The 24,669-nt window shown below is 39.1% G+C and overlaps 1 protein-coding gene across 1 annotated transcript in view; it reads left to right on the plus strand.

Annotated features, from left to right (window-relative positions):
• The window catches only part of FBLN1 (fibulin 1), an 82,585-nt gene that overhangs the window by 19,030 nt on the left and 38,886 nt on the right, over positions 1-24,669 (plus strand). The window contains exons 3-12 of the mRNA XM_082485801.1: positions 4,434-4,569; positions 10,591-10,762; positions 13,265-13,324; positions 15,515-15,616; positions 16,897-17,034; positions 19,218-19,355; positions 21,727-21,870; positions 22,727-22,855; positions 23,361-23,486; positions 24,064-24,183. Coding sequence (XP_082341927.1) covers positions 4,434-4,569; positions 10,591-10,762; positions 13,265-13,324; positions 15,515-15,616; positions 16,897-17,034; positions 19,218-19,355; positions 21,727-21,870; positions 22,727-22,855; positions 23,361-23,486; positions 24,064-24,183 — 1,265 coding nt within the window. The remainder of the gene's footprint in view (positions 1-4,433; positions 4,570-10,590; positions 10,763-13,264; positions 13,325-15,514; positions 15,617-16,896; positions 17,035-19,217; positions 19,356-21,726; positions 21,871-22,726; positions 22,856-23,360; positions 23,487-24,063; positions 24,184-24,669) is intronic.

A 24,669-nucleotide genomic window follows, 5' to 3' on the forward strand; every position in this document is an offset into this window, starting at 1 on the left:
GCACTCGGATACAGACTCAGACGGGAACACAAGGAAGTAATAAGACAAGAGTGTGTGGAGTGATAGGCACCAGATGCTTAACTGCTGATAGATGTTTATTGATGTATGCCATTGTAAGTCTGGAAGAGCCTGAGATTTTGGACGTCAAAGTTGTGACAGTTTTCTGTCTGAAAAAGCTGTTTAAAGCTATTTTTGGAGAAGTTGTCTTTATTAATTATTATCTCTTCTCTGTGGCCTGTTAAGTGTGCCTCATAGTCACTTAAGATCTTTGGCTTCACAGTCAAAGGGATAGAAGAACAGTCTGCTATGTTGTCAGGGTTTTATTGCCACTCATTTAGGATAGCTTGCTTATTCACTTTGTGAATAATGTCAAAGTCACTCCTTTCTCTGCCACAAAGTTATCAGTATTGTTTCTCTGCATACTGGATGATATCAATATAATTTTACTCTTTACCTTCAAGAAAACTTTTATTAAGTAAACGACAAAGTTGTTAATAGATTGCAGCTGATTAATTTTGAGGTTTGTTGAATCAATTATTTTTACTTGACTCCCTTGCTAATTTATAACATGTGTTCAAATCTATGTATTTTCCTTGTTGAGGCACTCTTTATTATTTTCATTTGTCATATTGTCTCACTCATAATACCAGATCTTGCTCTTGCTTTTAATTTTACTAAGTTCATTTCTGTTACATGTTAAATAGCAAACTGAAAGGACTAAGGGTGGAAGACCCAGCTGGTTTTTGCAAAATAATTCTGGAGTGGGATCATTCCCTTTTTAATTTTAATTTTTTTTTTCAAAGGCCTTCCACTGTGCACATGAATAGCACTGACATAGTTTAAAGACAGGCTAATAAGTAGAAGGAAGGAGGCAGAAGGTAATGAAATTAGGCTGACAACAAAGACATTGTTTTCAGAGTGAAGTTAAATTGTAATGCTTTTATGAAAAGAAATGAATAATAACTGATTAAAAAATCTGTGCTGGTTTAGGAGTGCATCAACTGGGAAGGAGAATAATAAATATGAAAGGATTGTGGAGGTAAACAGACATGTAGCTTTTTGGTTGGAAATTTATTCCATGAAAATCTGTAACTTTGGTCAAATTTTAACAAGAAGTAAAAGTGAGAATATAAAACATGATTTCTTAACTTGATTTATAATCAAATTACCTAGTCATGAAACAACTTTAATTGTACATCTACATGTGCAACAGAAAATAAGGATTTTTTAAATGTCTGAGTGATTTCTGATCACTAGTGAGCCATGAATAAAACTCATCTTTCAGGGAAACCACGAAATGCATGATTTTACATGAAACAGCCTGAGTAAATGTCAGTTGTGAGGCCTTATGCTGCCAGAATTCTGTATTTAGTGTTTTAAGATTTCAGCCATATTGTAAATACCTATTTATTTCAATAAAGTTCTGTTGCACTGTTTTAACTGAAAATCAGAATATTTCAGATAAGGAAGCAGTAGCCTTTGGCTTTTTTAATTATTAGGAGTAATTAAAAAAAAAAAAAAAAACCACAACAAAACACAGGCAAGTACCCCTCTACTTTTCTTCTTTTTTAGAGACCAATATTGTAAGCAGTCCATAGACATGAAGTTATAGGAAAGCTACACAGGAAGAGTTGAAAGGTTTTACCCGAAAAGACAACTCTAGATGCCCTATTAGCCATTAGAGATGGCTCCTTTACTCTGCTGTGAAGTAGAAAGTGGGTATATGTATTACATTAGGGTCGAAACCAGGGAGACACTCATAACTTGGCAAAGACAGGGAGAGAAACTCTTCATCTCAAAAGTCTTGGAGTCTGAAGAGCTTGTGGTGGTATGCTCTAGCCACCATTAGCACGTGGGCTGGTGTGCAAAGGGAAAAGAATGGTCAGCTCGGCAGGCTAAATTGCATCTGGAAGACCAGCACTGTGCGTGCAGATTTTTCTAGTGTTTTTCACCGCCATCTTTCAAGGATTTCTACCTCTGTTACAGCCACACAAGTGTTTACAGTCTCAAGTGATATTTGCTACCGGTGCAACTTCGCTGTAGGGTTTGGGCAATGAAGTGTGATTTTATTGTTGTTGTTCTGAGAATGAACAAATGGTATTTTAATCTAGTATTCAATTGATGTTTAATTCCTTATTACAGTTGGGGTGGGCCACATGACTTACGAATAAAGCTGTGGGAAACATTTTAAGGAACTTTTTTGTTTTGGTTGAAATTGCCAATTTGTCAGACAGTTTCAAAGAGATGACTTGTATTTGGAAAAAAAAAAGAAGCCACACTGGAAGTCAAAACAGATCTAGAAAGACTGCTGTTGTTTGTTTGTTTGTTTGTCTGTGGCTAAGATATCTAGCTCCTCCACAGGACTTGGAGGGATAAAGTAGCTGGAAAGCCTCAGCTCCCACACTCTTGGGCTTGAAGTTCAGGTTTTACAGGCTTCCAAAGTCCTGACAGTCAGACCACCCCAGAGCTGGGCAGGGAATGGAAATTCTCCTTCAGAGGAAATTTCAGCAACAAAAAAGCTACATATTCTTCCAAACTGGAACTAAATCAGATCTCAAAAACTTCAAATTTTCTGCCAAATAAAGTTACTGACCTGGGATTAACTTCTTGCTGTGAGTTTAGAGTCTATTTTTGAATAATTTGTTCATGAACGTACCTGGGTTTTGTTCCTATGCATTGAAATCTCATAGCTGTTTTTGTCCAAGTGAGAACTGCACAGTCAGACCATTACAAAATCCAATAAATAAGGATTGGGAATCTTCAGGAATGTAGCTTGACAACCTCACCTCACCAGTATGCACAGAGGATGCAGAATCTGAGCCCAGTACCCGCACGTCCCTTGCTTTTAGTGGGCTGGACTGGACGGCCTGGCCTTGGAGCTGAGGGAGCCCCTCACGCCACATGGGAGCTGAAAGCTCATCCTCTGGTCATCGAGAGCAGGGAAGCTCCTCCAGAGGTGATGCATGGGAATCCACTTAGCTCAGATGACAGTAGAAGCAGCTTGTAGTTCAGGGGTGCAACTAACCCACCCCCCTTCCGTATACTTGCACAATATCCAACAGTGTAAATAAAGGATTTTTAAGGGTAAAGGGCATTGGTTTGCTGAATATCTTCACATAATTTTATGTATTTCTAGGTAACCCTTGGAAAGATTTTACTCATCAGTTCAAATAACTAGGGTTGAAGGGGAAAAAAAATCGGTGAATACTCTTAATAGCAATGAGAACGTGTTCAATCTTGCTCATCTCTAAGATGTATAAGATTTGCCATGTTGATGGGTATAAAAGTGCATTTATAGGGTTTTTCTGTGCATTTCTTACAGAACTCTTAACATATCAGGTTATGCCATTTAGCTGCCCCTGTTATACTATAAATAGAATTTATCAACTTGGATTGCCTTTGTGTTAGTTTCCTTTCCCCCTAGCGACTCAGATAACATTATTCGGGTTATCGCAGAACAGATGGTTATGTTTATATACTTGTATGTGTAGTCTGATTTGTCACTCCTCTAACTTTTTTCTCTGTTTCCCAGTGTTTCTTACAGGAGGTAGTAGTGGAAGCGCTTTAAACTGCAAGCTCCACCCACAATGCCACCCAACAAGGCAGAGTTGCACATAAAAACAGAGTGGAGAGAGGGGAGATATCTCCTTCAATGGGCTTTGCATGCAAGTGGCAGTAGCACTAGGAGTGGAGGATTTTAAACCCTCCTCATGCAGAATTTTTTCCAGGGGAAGGAATTTTCAGTTTATTCACTGAAACTGAGATAAAATGGAATGATTTTATGAGCAGTGGAACTAACAAAGCCGAGTTTCCTGCAGATTTTTATCCTGTCTCCTCTCCACATCTTCCTACCCTGTAACACTGTTCCCTCTCTTGTCCTTCTTTGCCTCTTGCTTGCAATACACTGTGTTTCTCACTATGACTTTCCTTGGTATCTTCACTTCTCCCCATATCTCCAGTTGCCCCACAGAGCACCAGTCTGAGCTTCCTTCAACACGCTGTACCTGACAGGGTAGACTGGTCATGGCATTGCAGGCTCTCACTATGTCCAGGACCTGACTTCTCCCTCCCATCAGTCGGAGCACCAATTTGGTTCGGGCCATCCTCTCTTCACCCACCAGCTGTCACAAAATAAGCAAGAATGCAAGTCCTGGAGATCTTGAGCCCTGTGACAAATGTGGCTGAAGTTACCTATTTGCTTAAAAAAACTGTTAGGCTAGACTACAGGGTAGACAGGCAGTTAAACTGTATTAAACATACCACATAGACATTCTGCCTACTCCTAGAGAATATTTTTACGTTGTAACTAAAATGTGTGCCCACAGGAATCTCTTTCCATGGCACTAGTACAAGTGCTAATTGTCAAAACTTGCATTATCTGTTCTTGACCTATATATGACATCCTTCTCTTATTGCTTCCATCCTTTTGTCAGCATGACCCAGGTACAGTGCTGCCGCAGCCAGCTGGAGAAGCAATACTGTTCAGATGGGATTGAATTTGCCAATGTGCATGAGGAGTGTGACTCACATATTGGTGAAAATTCTACCTGTGAAGCTGAATACTTCAAGGTGAGACATCAGAGCTACTCCTGTTCATCTTTAAGAAATGGTATTGACTGTCTAGATTGGTGTTAAGGGTTGACCCCGAAGGTCACCATAGTCAGTTTGATGCACATAAACAGTTTTTTCCCACCTACACCTCATGTCTCTGTTAAGGTTGTCCACTTTGTGCAGCTTTGAGAGAAACAGTTCCTTGTTGAGTGAAGCAGACTGATTATTTTTTAGCAGAGGCAGAGGGTGGAACATAAAGGGTGGGAAGTCTTAACAGGTAATATGCTAGGAAACTACTTTGGCATGAAGAGAAGACATCAACACTGTGGTAGCGGATAGCTGAGAAACTCAGATGCATTTCAGACTTTAGCTTTCATTAGATCTTCATGGCCAAAGGTCAAACTCAGTGGTTTTCAGTACTGGTGGTCCAAAGGGGAAGTTAATCCTCTCAGCATACTTATAATTCCAGCTTGTGTACATGTCCTTAGTTAACATGACTTTGATTTACAATTGAATGAGACGTCTGTAAGCTTGTGGTAATAGCATTTGATATTAGAATGAAAATGTCTATCGTTGGCGTCTTTAGTCTGTGCCCTGCCCTCCGCCTTTATTACTGTACTTTATTAATGTCTCTCATTTCTTGAAAGGGAGCATATTCATACCATTCTGCAGAGTGGTTTTGGATGAAAGTTCCACCATTAAGATCATGACCTTCACCATGTCCAAGTCATGAACAGCTCTGGTCCTATTACGGATTTCTTTCAGTGCTGATGAAAATAGATAACAGTGATTTTAATTCTTCCCACTGCTCAAAGATGCTTTCACTTGTTCATTCACTTAAAAAAAAAAAATAAAAATCTACTGTACAGAAGATGGCAGGCAACATCTGAGTCACAGATTTCATTTATCTTCAAAATGTTGCCTTGATCGTGTTCCTGGCAGTAGGATGCCGCTGATGCCAGGGCTGTGAAGTAATCCACATTCTTGCTGTGAGTAGAAGGAAGGCAACATGCTGATGAGGCTGGCATTATTGGGTTGTCACAAACTTGTCTGCATGTGCAGCATGATTTTGTCCCATGGTAGAGCGGGTTCCACAGAGGGGACATATGGCACCTGTTGAGCACGTTCAGGGTGTGCCCTGCTCCTAGCATGGAGATTCCTCTCTGCAGCCTGTACTACTAGAAGCCTGTCCACCCTAAGCTGGATGTGGCATGAAAAAAATATTTAGCCCTCTGTGTCAGTACTTTGAAGGGCTATGAACAGATGAACAAGGACGGTGATGGCGAGTACTCTGCGGATTGTGCTTGCTACCAGACACAGGTTTATGACAACAGCACTATTTTAAACACATGCCATGGGACAGCTCTTAAACAGAGTGCAATTGTTAAAGGAAACCCACTTTCCCATCAATTTTCTGATGTTTCCCTATGTGGGTTTGTCAGTATGAGGAAGAAGAGTTAATGATGTTGTTTTTTAAAATGGCCAGACTTATTTAAGATAGCACGTTTTCATGGTGACAGCTGTATTATTAAACAAAGTGGACTGGGCCTGGGTCTCTGGCCCTGAGAATAAATGGTCAGCACAGCTTATGCATGTCACATAACTGACATCTTTCCCCTGCAAAACACAGTGCATGAGGGCTGTTGGGAACACACACTGGCCTGTGCTAACCCCAAAATATGCTTCAGCATTGTCTGAGGCGTGTTAGTTGCCATTAGAGCTTGCTAATATTTAAACATTACAGATGATTGTGGGACAATGCCGGAGCCCATATTCTGTCCCTGTTTAATTTACTGGTAGAAACATAGTGTTCTTTAATCTGTGAGCAACATTCTGCCCCTCCACTCCTTAATAGGAATATCCTACACTTAATAACTGTACTGAGGTAGCTGTAGGAGTATCTGTAGATAATCTCTTTGATCCATGATGGACATAGATGATTTATGATCTAATATCGGTGAACAATTATAATTTCTGTTGTTGAATACATTTTTAATCTGATGACCTTGAGACATACAACGTATCTGCCAATTGTGCCCTGCTGCGGTAAACTTTTATATTCACACCAGGCCCATCTCACAGGGGCTTGAATCTCATTTTGCCTAAGTTGGTCCATTTTAGTTTAGCTTAGGTAGCATGGAAAAACTTTTGGATCCTCTTTGTCTCCTTCAAGGAAGCAGAAAGAGTGATTTAGTAATTCAATTAGTAGGATTAATCGCAGCACTTTGCAGCAAATGAGGCAGATAATCTTTCTTCTGAATCCAACGCTTGCGATTGGAAAGAAGATAAAAAAGACCGTATTTTGAAAACACTTGCCTCAGCTTTTACACTTAAAGGCAGTAGGCCTAGGTAATAATGGGCATAATATTACTTCTCTGTTTTCTTGGAAGCATAGCTTTTCTTGCCTTGAAAAAAAGGATGCAAAATTAATCATTAATCTCTAAAATCTTCATCAAAAGACAGTAATCAATTTTCAGATACAGGAGACGTAGAAATGGTTTTATGGAAGTTTCTACCACAACAGCCCTGTAGAAAGGAGGGAAGCTTGTAGAAATTTTACCTCCTCTAAGGTGCTGAAAGGTTTTCCCCAAAATTTGTCATAGGTACTTTCTTTCTCCAAAGATCAAGATAATAGCCTTATCTCCCCAGTTTTGTCAAGAATACTTTGGTTGTGTATATTAGGTGAGCACAAAAATTGTATTGCTTTGTGCCATTGAACATATTCTTTATTTTTGTTCAGATCTTCAAAAGTACTGAAAAATTATGCTGAGTTATTTGTATTTTTTTCAGTCTGTTTTTCATAGTATCTACTAGTTAGTCTGGATTTCAGCAAGTGAGAGACCTCTTGTGGACAGATACACAAAAGCAATGTTCACCCTTCCAGACCTGGTAACTTAAACGGTGATAAATAATAGAGAACTATTCTAAAATTCAACTAATTAAGATATGTTATTGATGAAAACAGTTTCAGGTGCTTCCTAATCACACCAAAAATAAATCTTCAAACTTCTCATATGTAACGATTTATTCCTTTATTCCTTCCATCTTTATTCCTTTCTATGAGAAGGCAAGGCATAAGAGCAGTTGAGGGATTGTAGGACTTAAGTAGGACACAGCTTTCTGTCCAAACATGAAGATCAAGGCATGGCTTTGAAGCAGAATGGGCTTTTGCTAATAACAGGGGAGAGGCAAAGGAAAAAATGTTTGAGATTATTATCGGGATCACTTAAGAAGCAAAGGCTTACAGGCCGTGAAAGTGTGTAATAACAACACAATCATTAGGTTCTACCATCCATGAAGGCAGTGATGGTTCTAGCAAATGGGTGGTCATGACAGCATGCCTCCAGGCAGCTGGCAACATTTGGAAAACAGCTGCAAACACATCAAGAACTGAACTAATATGGAGTCTAGACTGCACTCCGAACTAAAGGATCAAAGTCTTTCAGAATAGGCTAGTAACCTGGAAAAAAATTAGTGTGAAAAAGGAAACGTTGAGATTAATCTTACCAGGATAGTGATATTTATAATGAGATACTGCTTTGTGTCTCAGAATACCAAGGTGCTCCATGAACATGGGTTAAACTCGCCTTTTCACTCTATATTATTACCATTCCACACCGGGAGGACTGAAAGAAAAGGTGACTTTCCAAGCTCACAGATGAGATATGTGGAGGTATGTGGGTACACAGAATCCTGGGTGTGCCCTGAGCACAAGGCCATCTATCAGCTTCTCCGTCATTTTTTGTTACTTGAACAGGAAACGTTAGCCTTTTAGGACTGCCAGTGCAGAATCTTGTAGGGTTAATATTAGAAGCCACTTACTACAAACGTCAGTTAAGAAAACATCTGACACTTTCCATCTCTGGATCATTTTGCTTGTGATACAACAACATAAATTATTATCAAGATGCATCATGCACAGTTATAATAAATACAGGTTGAAACAAATGGTTCAATGCATACAATTATGTTAAATGAAGATACAGTTTCTTACAGACATTGCAAGACTTAGCAAGCTCTGTACTTGAAGGTTCGCATTAGCTGGAGACAGAGGTCTTTCAAGTGGTGGCTCAACCTGGAAGAAATAAAGAACATAAGGTTATTCAACTCTTCAGGAATGTCAAGATTAATAAGCACTCTTTAAAAAAATATCCAGAGAAACTCTGTAACTCCCAATTTGGGCATTGTGTGACAAGACAAAGAAATAGATTGAGGCAATTTGTATGCCTAACAGTAGAAGCTAGTGAGGATATCCAGAAGTATATAATGTCAAAATCTGGCAAGGCTTTAGCTGTATTCAATAACTTAAATAAGATTTGGATGTCAAAAATACTCAAGCTTAAGTCAAACAATGAATCTTTAGTTTGGTTTTCATTTCTGTCTTCTAGTTTATGGTTGTGTAAATTGGAAATCTAACACAATTATAGACAGATATTGAAAACTTTGAGAAAGATGCCTCAGGAAAATGTTAGACATGTTAGGCAGAATAAATATTCAGAAATGTTGTAATTCTTGGAAGACATCATCAAGTATTAATTTCTAAAGTAATCCAGAAAAGCCAGAAGAGATAGAAATATCCTAGACATATTAGTGATGAAACCAGAGCATCTGCCACTGGATGGAAGTAGTTGGAGAACCAAGTAAAAAAAGTGGGTAGTGAGGAACCATCCCACCAAACAATAGTTAATAAGGGAGAACATGTATTTTAACGTCATGACAGGCATGAAAACAACACGCCAGCACTGCCCAGGAGGGTAGAGTTCCCACTGTACAGCATTCGGCAGCAGGGAAAAGGTTAAGTTGTGTAATTAAAGACAAAGTAGCACACTTACATACTTCAAAATGCTATAAAGTAAAAATAAGACTGAAGAAACAAGGGAAAAGGATTTTATCATTTTACTTCCATGCTGCTCTAGGTTTTAAAAGAGCCTTTCACTGCAGTACAGAGAGAGAAACATAACTAATAAGGGAAAACTTAGAATATAGGTGGGATATACATCTCAGAGTAGGGAAAGAAATGTAATAGTTGCCTTCTTTTCAATAGGTGTGGTGCTTAAAGCACCAATTACAAAAATTTAGTCCAACGTTTAGTTATTTTATATTCCATCTGCTCTGTGGTGCAGGCTATTTTCTTTAAGCAAAAAAGAGTCTGGAAGAATAATAAAATAACAATAAAAGCTTAAATCTGCTTTTACATGACAGTAGCAATTGGCAGACACCAGTTCCAGAGAACCAAGCATCTTTGCTGCTTTGTAACAGCAAGGAAGGAAAAGTGAATAAATCAGCAGCATCCCCTCATTTTAAAATTAAAAGGAAACCTACATGGGATTAACTTGTCCTGTGTTCACTTCTGTGGTGTATTCCGGGGCCATAGTTCAGCAGGTCTGGGAGAGGGGGATCTTGTTTCATTGCTGGAAGCCACGTCCAGACTGTGATGCTTTTAAATAATGTTTGACTATGTAGTCTGTTTTTCAGGGCAGAACACCTTCTTGTTGTGACCTGTTACCACTAACCTTGGATGAATCACATTTGTTCGCTTGTTTGTCTGTTAGTTCAGAGAGGGGTGTTTTTTGCTGGGAAGTTGAGTAGGCAGTTATTTATAAACTGAGTCATGCACTTCATTGATTGTGTCCCAGTTTAATTGAACTGGACACAAAAGGGAAGCAGAGGTGTTAAGAGTTCCCACTGTTTGCTGGTGTTTGAAACTGGGCTATGCAGGTAGGGAGCAATGAAATTCCACATACATATGTGGACCGTTCTGGTCCTCCACATCACCCTGCACCCACATTCCCACATACACAATATTTGCGAGAACTGGATCCAGGTTCTGCCCTTGACTTTATGTAGGCCAGATTGCAGAGCTCACTGAACTCAACTACAGATTAAAATACCTGAGTTCTTAAAAAGTTTGCAGAAAATTTTCTATCAGTTTGTCAAGGTGAGATAACAGTATTGGCGCTACTGACAGAATGTTCATTGAAGTGTCCAGGGCTAGGATTTGACCTTTTTTTAAATTATTTAAAATTTTTTTTTAAACAGGTATGTTGTTACTGTTGTTTGCTGGGAGAGGCTGCCCGAGTTCAAGGACAGAGTTGTGAACCAAACCCGAAGATAGGATACCAGTGTGGAATTGCCTTCAGAGATTGCTGTGTGAAGGGTCAAGAAAGCACTGATGTAACCATCAGTGACGATGCTCCTAAAAAGGAACAAGGTATTTTATGTTGCAAATTATAAGAGCGAGACACAAAATGATGTGGGGTACAAGGAACGCTTGTTCTTTAAATTCTTTCTGCTGGAATTTCTGTAACTTGAGATCGCCTCTCAGTGATTTAACGATGCATGTTTTGGAGCTCATTTTTTTGGCTAGCGATAGCTGAAATGTTGTGTACCACAGAAGGCTAAACGAGCTGGGAACTGGTCGCTCAGTTCCTGGTGGCAAAACTTAACTATAAGACAGACTATTTTGGCCACTAATAATCTTATCTTGGAAAATGAGTATAAGCTATTAATTTTTAATAGCATTTTGCCCACTGATAAATTCTTAATTAAAAAGAAAATTGAAAACCAAATATTTTAACTGGATTTAAAAGCCAGGTGGCCTTAGCCAGCTCTGCAGAATTCAGATGTTGCCTTTTGTGTGAGAGGCAAATGCTCACAAAGTGGGGGCATTTGAAATGCATGAACTGCCTGGGAGAACTGAACATTTCTGAGAAACGTGGTACCTGCATTTCTTTCCAACATTATCAGAAGAGAGGGACATCTAGATGGCAGCAGCTCCTGACACCCTTCTCTGTACCAAATCCACAGAGCTGAACAGAATGAATGTGGACATGCTGACCCTTACAGACCTGGGTTTATTTGTCTGTTTGGTTTTTTTTTTTAAACTTTTTAACTCAGCAGACAGACCTTAAACTGCAGAGAAGGCGTGCTCTATAGTGTTGCATCTTTCACGGGCAGTTGAGCACTGAAAACATGCAGTCTGGCTGGCAGATGTGACAGATTTTGAGAGACATCATCCTAATCAATCACTTAAACCCAAACCCCACCACAAAAACTTGCATTGGTCTGCTTGAGCCAGTGTGTTATCAGACTTGTTTCAGGGCTTTCAAACCTGGTTCATGTCAGTGTACACCCTTATCAAGTAAAGTTTAGAAATGCCCTGCCAGTTTCTTTGTGTACGACTGTCTCAGCAGGGGAATTCCCCGTGTCCATTTGCACTGGGTGAAGCAACTGGACTGGTAGCTACCTTGTACTTAGACCGCTCTGTTAATAACAAAAATTTGCAGACTCAGTGTACCTACATGACATGAGAAATATATCAACACCTGAAAATCCAGAATTGTGAGCACAGCATACAGTATTTCACCACTTACCGGTGTGGGCAAGTTGCACGCATAATAACCATTATGCATATGGTTAGTATGGTTATTATGGCACGCATAACCATTATGAATTGCAAAACCAGGTCTATGTCAACAAGCAGGGCAGGACAATGCTCTCATTAAACTAAGAAACAAGCAGCTGGTTGAACATATGTCGAATATCGCAATCGACAATAAAAATGGCCTGTAGAAAGGTAGGGCAAGCAACATGAATAGACACCTTTGTTAGTCGTGAAGATGAGATCAGTCTCCCTTTTGTGAGGCAGCTTCTTGGACTAGCACCTTGCATTTGTGTTATGCAATAGCAAGGCATGCAAGGCATTCTGCTGCAGAGGGTAAAGCAAGCGGACTGCCTGTATGATACTTTCTTAGTCACTTAAAGAGTAATCTCTGGTACTCTGTCCCCGGAGACCTCTACAAAATCAGACCACACTTGGGCAAACTGATTTCATTAGCTTCTGTGTGACCAAAACCTACCCCTAGGACTCAATGTACCAATCCAGCCTTGTGGCGCTGAACAAAAACTTGCTTTCACAGCCGTGATGTATTATTTGCTTGTAAGTGACCGCTGGTTGAATAGGCTTATGGACGGCCACTGAAATAAGGCTAAGATTCCTGTTCAATAACCAGAGTATTTTGAGATTGTGCTTTCACACATCTCACTACCAACCTACCATTTCCCCTGCATTCAGAGTGGTGGGATTGGAGGAAGTCCATTAGCTAGTCCCTTGGGCAAGCAATGGCTTCAGGTAGTGGATGTATTCAGCCCTTTTATGTCCTCCCTGTGGAGAGAACGAACTCTCAGGACACATGCACGTAGCAGAAAACTCTCCGAGCTAAGGTATATGAAGTACATTTGAAAGAATGCCATAAGTAGGTGCCCAGAAGTTGGGTGTGGAGTTCTTTTTGGAATGAAGTCTAAATAAATAACTGAGGTTAATCTGATTTTCATTAAAACTCTGACTACCCCAAGCTACTATAAAGTCAGTGGAAGCCAAGCATGCCTCAACAACATGTCTTATGAAAATGAGGTTAAGCTCTGGTAAAGAGCCTAATGTTAAGAACCTGCATTTGAAAATCTTAGCCCATATGTAATCTATGATCACAGCGTGACTTTCATATTGAATCAGTCAGATGGAAAATGCCCCATGGCCATGTGCATTTGAATGTCAAATTCAAGCATGAAATAGCTGTAAAATATGTAAATAATGCTCTTTAATTTTGTCCTGGTTTATTCAAAACCCTGGTCTGAGTCCCATCCCAAGCAGGCTGCTTTTTGCTGTGAGAAGAAAAGTGCTTTCTCCTCTAATGCCTATCTATCCTCTTTTTAGTTGAAATTTCAAAGGAGGAACTAGACCAAGAAGATCCTTATCTTCACGATGGCTGCAGAGGTAAGTCAGGTGACTAGTCCTGTTAGCCAGCTCTTTTGTGATTGCCTCCAAAAAAAGTGAAGCAAACTTAGATCTAGAGATTAGCCAAAACCTTTTGCCTAGGCTAGTTATGGGTAAAAATAACAGAATGAAGATCCTTTCTAAGAAATCATAGGCCATTAAATGATGCCTCAATAGTTCTTGAATGCAAGGAAGGCATTGTCTCCCAGAGTGGAGTTCATCTTACCCAACTGAAGTTTATACTATACATTTAATTTTTATTTACTTTCTAGCGGGTAATACCTCAGAGGTGTTTCCCATTGAACCCGTGGAGTACTCTGGATTCTTCAGAAGATGGGGATCCTATATTGGATATGTGCATTCTTTTATTCTCGTCTTGGGATGGTCAGGGTGATTGAATATGAAACAAAACTTGTTTCCTTTTTGAGATGCATCACCTGAAAAAAAGGAAGAAAAGGGGCTATTGTCCTCATTAGTCAGGCTGCTCTGCCTCCTGGGAAGAATGTGTTACTGGAATATTGTTCTGCTAAGTATTCTGATTTATTGCTTGTCACATGTGATTTACATGTCTATAAACTTAAACCAGCAGTGATTTATTATTTTCTACAAGCATTTCAGAACTAAGTAATGTATTTAGGATAAAATCAATTTAATAGACTTATATTCCAGTTGAGAGATGATTTACTGTGCTGCATGTTGTATAGCTATTACACTTTACAGAGGATGAAAACGTCTGCTAGGTCATTAGTTAGTCAGAGCTAACACTGGCTCTCCTCCTTGTCTCCAGCTGCTAATTACAAGAGATGACATAGAAAAATGTGTTATATATTTTCCTAGCATTATTTCTTTTTGTAATCAGTTGTTGCATTTGTCAGTTAATCAGCTGCCTGCAAGAGATGGATTGGTATGGCTAATTACAAATTAGACCTTCTGTCTACAGTGTATTTTCTGATAAACCTGGCATGCCAGAATTACTTGTGATTTTCTGATTGTCACCAGGGGAAACCTGAATTTCGCAGGTGGTGCAACTTCCAGCAGTTTGTTTTGGAGCACCTTCATGGTATATGAGGAAATTTATTCTGTTGTTCCAACACCTCCATTATAGGTTTTACTGTGGCTGACAGGAGCTCACAGTATGAGCAGAGGTTCAGAAAGCAGTAGCTGTCCATCCATCTCAACCACAAGACTATGGTTCCTCCTAATGTCATTCCCTTTGCCAGTGCTGTGCATAGACCGAACTTTCTGAGGTGTAGTAATGGTCCTTTAGAAGTTGTTGCCATTAAAAAAGTTATATTAATTCACTCAAAAGTTTAAAGTATTGTAGCTGCACGTGCCCACATTGATTGTGCTTATCTCAACCCTTTTTTAATGCCCATCCAGCCATTCTGAAAAACGGAAGAAAACAGGTTCTATTTGCACTAAGAATATCAATAATCTTCCAACAAATAGTTGGAAGTATATAACCTGTTCTCTATTGTGAGAATATTAAATGCTTTTAATGTTAATTTATTTTTAACAGGATCAGAAAAAGTAAATTTTCTTACTGATGAGCCAAATTTTGTGTACATTTCCGATAGTATCCTCTCTTCACATCCTTTGTGACTCCTGCACACACCTCGCTAGCTTCTTAGTACCCCACTAGTAAGTCTTGATTCCTTTAGGTTCTCTGAAGCCTTTGTCACCCACAATACCCTCTTATCCCTTTTGTATTTCCTGCCTGCTGAGTAGGAAAAGAGCACATGCTATAGCTAATTCAAGAGTATGGTTCTAGTAATGGTGGACTAAAAATAAAGCCTAATTCAACTAGTAGAGAAAATGTTCCATTAACTTAAGGTGATGTGTCTTGTCTTCCTTATTTTACAGTAATCACCATAAAAAGTTTTAACTTCCCAGCCAAAACCTAAGGAGGTATCTGAGCTCATCAGCATTTTCCCTTCAGCTTCTAACAATGATGGGCCATGAGCAACTCCTTAATTTACTTTCTTCTTGAATTCATTTTTAGAGCTAAAAGAATCCAGTGATTACAAACACTTCTTTTCAGTGTGTAGCCCTTTCCTTCTTTAGTATACGCGTGTGTTTAGTTATCTCCTTTTCTAAATAAATCAGCAAGCATCTTGTAAATTAATGGTTTGTCCCAGTTCCTGTGAAGAACCTCTTAATTATATAAGACTTCTTAAAATATCCAATTAGGTGGTGGTCCCTGCTCTCAGCAGTGCAGAGACACAGGATCCAGTTACGTCTGCTCCTGCTTTGTTGGGTATCAGCTTCAACCAGATGGTGTCAACTGTGAAGGTAAAAGAAATAAAACCATTGCCTCAATTATCAACATCCTTGTTTGAAAAGAGCAAGGACAGATAAAAAAAAATCCAGAGAGAAGACATCAGAGTATGCTTATTCCAGCTGGGGAAAGAGTTGAAATCGTGAAAATTTTATTTTAACGGAATGTTGGAATGAGAGTTGTGGGAAGATGGAGTTAAGAAAGAATCAGTAAAAGAGCTGGAGGATTTAGAGCAGAGAAGAGGCAGAAGTTCTTTAATTTATTGTTGTGAATAAAACCAAAATAAAATACCTGTTCTCTTTTGTACTAGTAGATAGTAATTGATAAGGCAGATGAAGCAGAGTAGGATTCTTCAGCTTGTTAAGGACACAACTAACAGAAAGGATTGAAAGTTTTGGATATTGTGAGTGGCATGGGAATAGTCACAGGGGAAGAATTGTCAAGTTTCTCCCAGGACAAGAACTAAAAGGACGTCAAATGAAATGGGCTGGGATAGAACTCATCGCACTTGACTTCAGACATGTGCAATGTAGACATTTGCTTCTGAGCTAGTCTGCCTAGGCTCATTCTGTTGCTGACTGAGAGAAACAAGCACTTCCAGGGCACAGTTCATCTTGCCTGTTCTGCATAGCTATTCTAGGATGAAAAGCGTTACTCATCGTAGCTCAGAGACAAACTTCAGAATATGAAATAGGTATTGATGATTGGACAAATTAACACTGGCCTAGTGTGAAATACAAAAAAGAAGAATTTTTACATTTGATACATGTGGATGTCAAATTTTCTTATGCATTCAAAGAGAAAATGAAAAAATTCACAAAAGAAATGTATATCAGTAGCTATAAAGTAGCAAGTTGCACCATGAGGCTGGGGGAGTCCCTAAGCCATATGTTGGTGGGAGGCAGAGCAAGGGAAGGATTTCTGAAAGTTTGCCTCGTTCGTATAGTGACTATAATCATCTGCTACCGGTCTCAATCAGATCACGTTGGCCCTTTGCTGTCACTCAATTCAACTTCCTCCTCTTTCTTAAGTATGGTGAATCAGCAGTCATAAGCCCTGTTACTAACGGGGTCAAAATGTCTTTATTGGCTCACGCTCTGACAACAGAGATGAGTAGCCACGTTGTGGGGGTGTGTGAGTGTGAGGCCAAATCCACACCGTTCTTTGTATCCTGACGCTCAAAGTAATGACTGGTTGGACTTGTGCCCACGGTAGCCTTTGACATCTCTTCCCACTGATTTTGTGTTTCTTATTTACTCTTTTTTTTTTTTTTAAATCATTTTGCATATTCTAGATATTAATGAGTGTATCACTGGGACACACAGCTGTGGGATTGGACAAACCTGTGTCAATACATTAGGATCCTTTCGCTGTCAGCGGGACACAAGCTGTGGAACTGGCTATGAACTAACAGATGACAGTCGTTGCAAAGGTATGTCCCGTGCAGAGAAACTGAAATCTTCCAGACTTAAGTAAAAAACATCACTACATCCTCATGTCATGCTCTTTTACTTTTGGTAAATACATGTGTAAGCTGTAGTTACACAGGGACACACAGACAGTGCTAGTTCTTCTGGGACAGTGGTTTCCCACCTGTCAACTTGCAGATACTAGATCGGGCTGTCTGTGGACTATTACAAAGAATTCCAGAAGAGGTAACTACATTTGTTTTACACTGGCAATTTGTGTTGTGCAACAGGAGCTGATCTGTATCAGTTGATTTTGAAGGCCCAGCACTCACACTCTACATATTTTTCTGGTGTTTCTTTTGACTAGCTCTGGTCTGGTCTTGTGAATGGGTTGATCATTTAGTGTGAGTGGAGTGCCTTAAGTCCTGCTCCTGGAGCATGTCTAATGGTTTAGTTTCACCCGAAAGAATCAAGTTTGCACACTTGAGAGTGTGAAACGAAGTTTTGCAAGTGGAGTGACTAGGTGATTCAATTTGAAAACACTAAGGTAGATACATCTTTTAAAAAAAGTAAGCCTTTATCCTCAGGAGGTTTAAATTTGCTACAAAGGGATTAATTTCTTAATCACAACATTCTTAAGGATTTAAAAATGAAAAAGGGTTAAAACCACTGTTCTTGTCTAGCTGTGTTTGAACACAAGTGTAATAGTGTTTTTTTGACTAAGGATACGACTGATCTCAAGTTCCATCTAGCTCAAAGTATGCTGTTATGTGCATCCATAACTTCATGTGACATGCTGCCTTTGCAGAGATATAAAGTAGCAACAAACTCCATTTGATGTGGAATTGGTTTCCACTATGAGAAACTCTGTTTATAAACAGAGTAATTTCATTCTATTGAGTAAATTAACTTCACCAAAATTCAGGGTAAAGTTTTATTGTAGGAACTGATCGGTGATGAATAATAGATTGAAGAAAAAAGCTGATGAACACACTCCAATGCCAAAACTTGCAGAACATACAGACAGTGTTTTTCAAAGTATCATGGTCTACCTTTGATCCCTTTGAAGTAAAATTTCTGCTGATTTGAATGACATCAGATTTAGGCCAACAAATATCTTACCAGCAAGTATTAACAGTCCTTCTCTGGAAAAAAAGGAGTACAGAGAGTAAATTACACATGCCATTAATGTTAAAAATTTCTTATCTGGATAAGATGTGTTATTAATATTAATTATTAATGTTATATTAATAGCAATGAAAAGAGAAGATGAATAATCTTCATGTGTGATTTTTAAATGCCAAGTAAAATGACTGAGTTGTGCAACATGTAGAACCCTGCTGAACCCAGTTCAGTATTAACCCATCCTGAACTTAAAATGGGCTCCACAATCATTATTTAAGTCTCACAAAGCTCTAGGGATAAGCAATTGCATCTACTGTTGTGTCAACTGCATAAATGGGAAAGCTGAGGCATCCTATTGCTAGAAAGTTTCTGTATTTTAATAGCTTTAGGAGATTTCATCCCATTGCAAGGTGGCAAACATTAAATGTTAGTTACTTTTATGTGGGCAGGATTACGTTTGTGAATGAAGCCTCATTAGCCCTTGTCTGCTTTATCTGAACCATAATTTATTCACACATACTTATTGTCTATTCTGAACTGGAGTGGAATATTAAACTGAGCAGGAATCGTATTTATGTGCATTTTAAAGCCCAATAATGCAAGGATATTGCAAGCCTTAATATGGGTGAGAATCAAGGCCAATTAATTCACTTATGAAAGAAATGAACAATGTATGAATTGGATCTAAGGTTAAGATTAAAATTGCACTTGGACATATAATTAAATCTTACTGACTTCAAAGCTGAGCCCATGTATAAGCACACTGCTGAACATGATGCTTTTAAGTGCTCTATAATAATTTTGAGTCATTTAGTTGTGAGAACTAAACTTGTAATAAACACACACGCCCCTATATATAATGTTAATAACAAAATAATAAAAAAACCTTATTCTACCTGGTTTTACTGAGATTCTGTTTGAGGTAGTAGGTCAGGTTGATCCTGGGTCACTGCATTGAATTGCATGAAGGTACGCTGAGGATTAATTGTGTCTGACATTTTTAACTATGTCTTATGTTTTACATGTGATGTGAAAGCTTCTGTGAAACTCCTGCTAACGACTTTTTTTTGTGGTGTACCAGATATTGACGAATGTGAGACTGGTACTCATAACTGCCCCCCCGATTTTATCTGTCAGAATACTCCAGGATCTTTCCGTTGCCGACCCAAGCTACAGTGCATGAATGGGTTTATACAAGATGCGCTAGGCAACTGTATTGGTAAGACATATTCTTATCTCAGGGAATACTTAAGTGTTGCTTCTGAGATAAGTTGTAGTTTCTCTGGGTGAGTCCTGAGCTTCTCAAGTCATTCTTCGTGCATGCGTGCGTTGTTCTGCTATGTGTTTTATCTGCTCCTTTAAAGACAGGCTTGGTCCCACAGGTAAGATTTACAGACGAAAATAATTTAAATAAAAGACTTAAATACTGGACCTCTATTTTTAATGAGATTTGGTTATCTGAAACACTTAGCTGCATTTGAACATTTTCTTTAAGTCTTTGGGTATTTTATCTGAAACAAAATTCGTAAAAAAATTGTGATATGTTTTATTTCCCTCCTATCCAAAAAGTTTTAGCTAAAGGTTTGTATAAAAAGCTAGAATTTATGACATGCTCTGTAACACACTTTGTTGATAATAGTATGCGTGGGTTTACAGGTATGTAGGTCCTTCCAGACCTGTCCCCTGTTAGTTATAGCCTACCAAGAATCTTACTATATATGAGAACGATGGGGCAGTTATAACACACTGTGGAGAGGAGGTTTTTTTTAAAGACTGATTACAATCTGTCGGGCTAATGCCTTGTTTCCAAGACTCCTACAAAACAGAATTATAACCTTTATATAAATATGTTAGAATTACTGTTTTCCAGCAGACTCTAAATGGAATTGTCTAATGTGACCTACAAATCTATCAGTTATTCCCTTGAGTAGCATTTTCAAGTCTCAACTTAACTTTGAATTCCCCCATCGGCGTAGCGTGTCTTGGACTTGTGGAACTGGCTGAGCGGCAGCAGCTGCCAAGTCTAGCTCATTGTCAGCCCCTCGTTCTCCTGACCATATCATACCCTGTAGTGCCGAAATCTGACACTGGAAACACCGAGACTGAAAACAAAATTGCAGCCTTTACAATGAAGGGGGCCAGTACTTGCGCACCACAAACCATTTCAAGGCGTATGTCTGCCACAGCTAGCACCAGGTCCATGGCAGTTAGTAGTTAGCTTGCCTTCACTGGCATTAGTAAAGCCACATCAACTTGTAGCAGCAATAGTTATGTCCCCTAAAATGCATTTGCTCAAAATATTTACCGAAGCAATTTCACAGGCTGATTTTACACGCTGTCAACCAAATGCTGACCTATGTGATGTTGAGGGGAAAAAGTATGAAAGCTTTCCTGTCTTGCCAGTGTCTTTGTAAGTTGAAAATTTTACACTCTAGTGAGTTGGGATGGGCCTGGCTGAAATGTTTCACATTATATTTATATATCCCCTTCCCCATCTTCAGGCAGCCAACATTTTGCAAGCTGGATGCTGTACTTAATGTCATACCATATCAACTGGAAGACAGTAGCTCTTCAACAGTTAACAGTACCGCTGTGTAAAATGATGATAATATCCCAGTGAAACAGTTGGAAAAAATTTAGGCAGAGGAGTACTCACTTGAAGCTGGGCTTTGCTGAAGGTTAAGGGATGCAAGCCCGTACGCTCACAAACAGTGCTGCTCCCGTGAACTCTCGGGTCTTAGTTACATTAACATTTCCAGGTAGGAAAGGCTGCCTCAATACCTCCTGTAGCCACTGATTCCCAACTCTGTAACTCCTTTCCCCGAAGCTAATAGCACATGCTAACCTTGCATTACACCGAGTTCCTTACCTTCTTGGCTCGATACACTGTACCAGGTCATACTCTAATACATCTTAGTCTCATCTCGTTACATTTTCTGAGATTTTACTTTACAGTGGGTTCTTACCAGGGAAAGGATATCTTTGTCACAAAGTGATATGATGTCCAGCTTGTTAAAAAACAGACGTGTTTGATGGATGGTAGAGGGCTGCATAGTCTTGTGAATATATAGTTCACATTCTTATGTGTTTACATGGACAACTTACCATAAGACAAGGTAAGGTATTCGTGGTGAATACCTGTGAGCAGTAGTTTATCTCTGTCATTTGTAAAGATGGAGTCAGCTACTACCTCTATGAGCACGTACTACCAAATAGCTCATTCACTGTGAGCCACAACCCACCCGCTGCAGCATAACTGGTTGAGATGGTGAACTGAATTGTTGATCATCTTTTCATAGGTTTAGGGGAGAGTTTCAAAGGCTTTTAGACAAATGCAAGTTCTATACCAAATTTCCTCTGCATTTCAGTGGGATCTGGGCCTCTTATACTTCTCCTGATCTTCACCCTGGAAGCATTATATTGGTGAAGTTAAGTGGCATGAATAGTTGTATTCTCCCATGGGCAGAACTTTTCAAACTCTGAAGGATTACATCTTAACGTAATCCGCTGAAGGACTACATAAGGAAAGCATCTTACCTTAAACAACTTCAGACAGCAGATAGTTACACTGACTTCTTGTGCTCTTGTAGATATCAATGAATGCCTGAGCACCAACATGCCATGCCCAGCTGGACAGATATGTATTAACACTGATGGCTCATATACCTGCCAGCGAATCTCACCCAGCTGTGGCCGAGGTTATCACCTCAATGAAGATGGAACAAGATGTGTAGGTAAGTAACAGTTTGGAACAAGATGTGTAGGTAAGTAACAGTTTGGAAGAAAAAACAGTTTGAAGAAAATAAATCACATCTATTGTTTATGTTTACCAGTTTCTTGCACTTTGCACAAGTTTTTCCTATTCTGACAGTTAATTCTTGATCCTGTTCTTTCCCTCGTGGCAGTCCCAACAAATGAAGAATGGCAAGGATTCTCTCTCTGTCCTTCATATAACTTACGAAACCCTGTATTCTGAGAAGAGGAGAAATTATAATCACCCCCCAAAAATAGCATTGTCTGTGACTATATTAGGGTATTGGAACAGTACTGTGTGGTCTCAAATCTCCCCCATAGAGAGGTATAACACAAGGCTTAATGTCCCGCAGAAGCCATTCAAGTAATGTTGAAAGGCATATATGCCTTTGGCTGGCTTTTAACTAAGGTGGCATTTGCAAAAGGTATTTTTGCATGTGTTTTCATTTTTTGTAAATGGCTTATCAAAGCACTACTGACTGTGGGTCTTTGGCATCTTACTCTAGCTGAAGATCTGATCCATGAATATTGAGTGTGCATAATAAAACAATTTTGTACCTGATTTCTTCCAAAGGCTGTCTGATTTCCTGATTCCTTTTCCCTCCTGAGTCCATCAACATTAACAGGACACCCGAGATAACCTGCTTCAGTAAGAATAGCTTGGACTTCTGACTCTGATCTTACAGAAGCTGAGAACTAGATCAAAATGTTGCTTTCTATTTCAAAACATTTTATAACTACTATGAGTCATAGAAATATGTTAACATGTTGCTCTTCTCTCAACTTGCATGCTCAGAAATGTACTCGCAATCATTTCTCTCCTTTTTTTTTTTCCAGACGTGGATGAGTGCTCATCCTCTGATCAGCCTTGTGGAGAAGGACATGTTTGTATAAATGCCCCAGGCAATTACCGTTGTGAGTGCAAATCTGGCTATTCTTTTGATGTCATCAGTAGAACTTGTATCGGTAAGTTGCACCTATCGACTTAAATACATGCAGCCATGGCATTTTAAAAAATGATCCTGTGTAAATAATGTTATTGCTCTCTGCATAACCTCTTTCATCTGAATGTAAAATTGACTACTATGTTATTTGTATAAATCTACTACTGTATTAAAGAGCTGCTGGTACTTCAAAGGAAGCTGTATTAGTATTGTCAACATGTTATCTGTTATCCTGTTAAAAGGTAAGATTATGAGAGTGTGTGTAATTGTTTTCTGTGATATTTTTATATGCACCTACAGCAAAACATTCCTTTGGAAGATCAAAGCAACTTTCCTCTTTATAGATCTCATTCAATTATGCACTGGGGTGCTTCTAAATGAGCATTTTGAGCAAGTCCTTCCCTCTCTAGTATGAAATTTAGATCTGGAAAATAAAAATCAAACTTTTATGATCACATTTGTGTCCAGAATACTACTGCAGTGAAGCCAGCCAATACACAGACCTCTGTATATATTTCTCATTGCAGATATCAATGAATGCAGACGCTATCCAGGCCGCCTTTGTGCTCACAAGTGTGAGAATACTCCTGGTTCCTATTACTGCACGTGTACCATGGGATTCAAACTTTCAACTGATGGCAGGTCATGTGAAGGTATGTCTGTCGTATGCGTTTGTCATCTGATATGAGATACAGCTTATTGCTATTTAGCTATTTCCATTTGATTTTAGCTTGTAAGATTGCATTGGAATGGTATGATAAATCGACCCAGTGTGGTCTCTCTGATTACATGAATGCTGTTATGATTAATCAAGACCATGGTAGCCCACAGTTCCAATATATTGCCCTTTGACTGGTTCGCACAGGAGTGTATGGGTCTGCATTTACGGTATTTTGAAGGGTGATTCAGCTGAATCAGATTCAAGACCTTCAAAACCAGCCTTGCTGATATCCACATATAAAAATGTAAGTGTGGTCCTAACGACTTCCTCCAAGTCACACACCTTGAAGGACAATGGAAAATAATAGCACAGTGCAGATTAACCTATACTGCTAGATCTTGTTGAGAGTGATACACCCAAAGCCCCCTGTTTCCAGCTTACTCAGTGATGTGCATACTATCCTTTTTTAACTAAAAAAATTGTCTTCCAAATTTTTGCCTTAATTCTGTAGTAGGAGTGACAAATACAGCAAGAAATTTGGGGTTCAGGTATATAATTTTGCATTTCAGATTTGAATGAATGTGAGAGCAGCCCCTGTAGTCAAGAGTGTGCCAACGTGTATGGCTCCTATCAGTGTTACTGCCGCCGTGGCTTTCAACTTAGTGACATAGATGGGATTTCATGTGAAGGTAAGCATTATCATTTTGCAGATGGAGGATGAGTGAGCATTTCTTAATCTCACCATAACATATGTGAACAGTTCCATGTACCCATAATTGTTTCATTTTAACATTTGATTGTCTTGGGTATTTTTCTGTGAAACTATGAAAGTCTATTTAATGAAGGTCTCCCACCCGTGTCCTAGTCTAGATATATCTCTGCTTGTGTGGTGTCAGTTTTGCTGTTTACACTGAATTGCAGCTTGGCCAACTTCTGTAACTTGCAAGAAATGTTTGGGTTTGTGTTTTCTCCAAGGAACTAGCAGAATTCCTAGTCTTCAGCAACTGAAAATACAAACCCATTTATATGTTATGTAAGTGATATAAAATATTGCTAGGTAGTATTTTATATGTCCTCTTTTTGTGGGTGGTTCTGAACTAATGTGTAAGTAGGTTATCCTCAAATACAAGGAGGATGTGGGTGCGACCTTGTACACAAGATCCTGAATTTGGACT

The sequence above is a fragment of the Vanellus vanellus genome (assembly GCF_965231255.1).
Source record: "Vanellus vanellus genome assembly, chromosome: 1".
Classification (NCBI taxonomy): Eukaryota; Metazoa; Chordata; class Aves; order Charadriiformes; family Charadriidae; genus Vanellus; species Vanellus vanellus.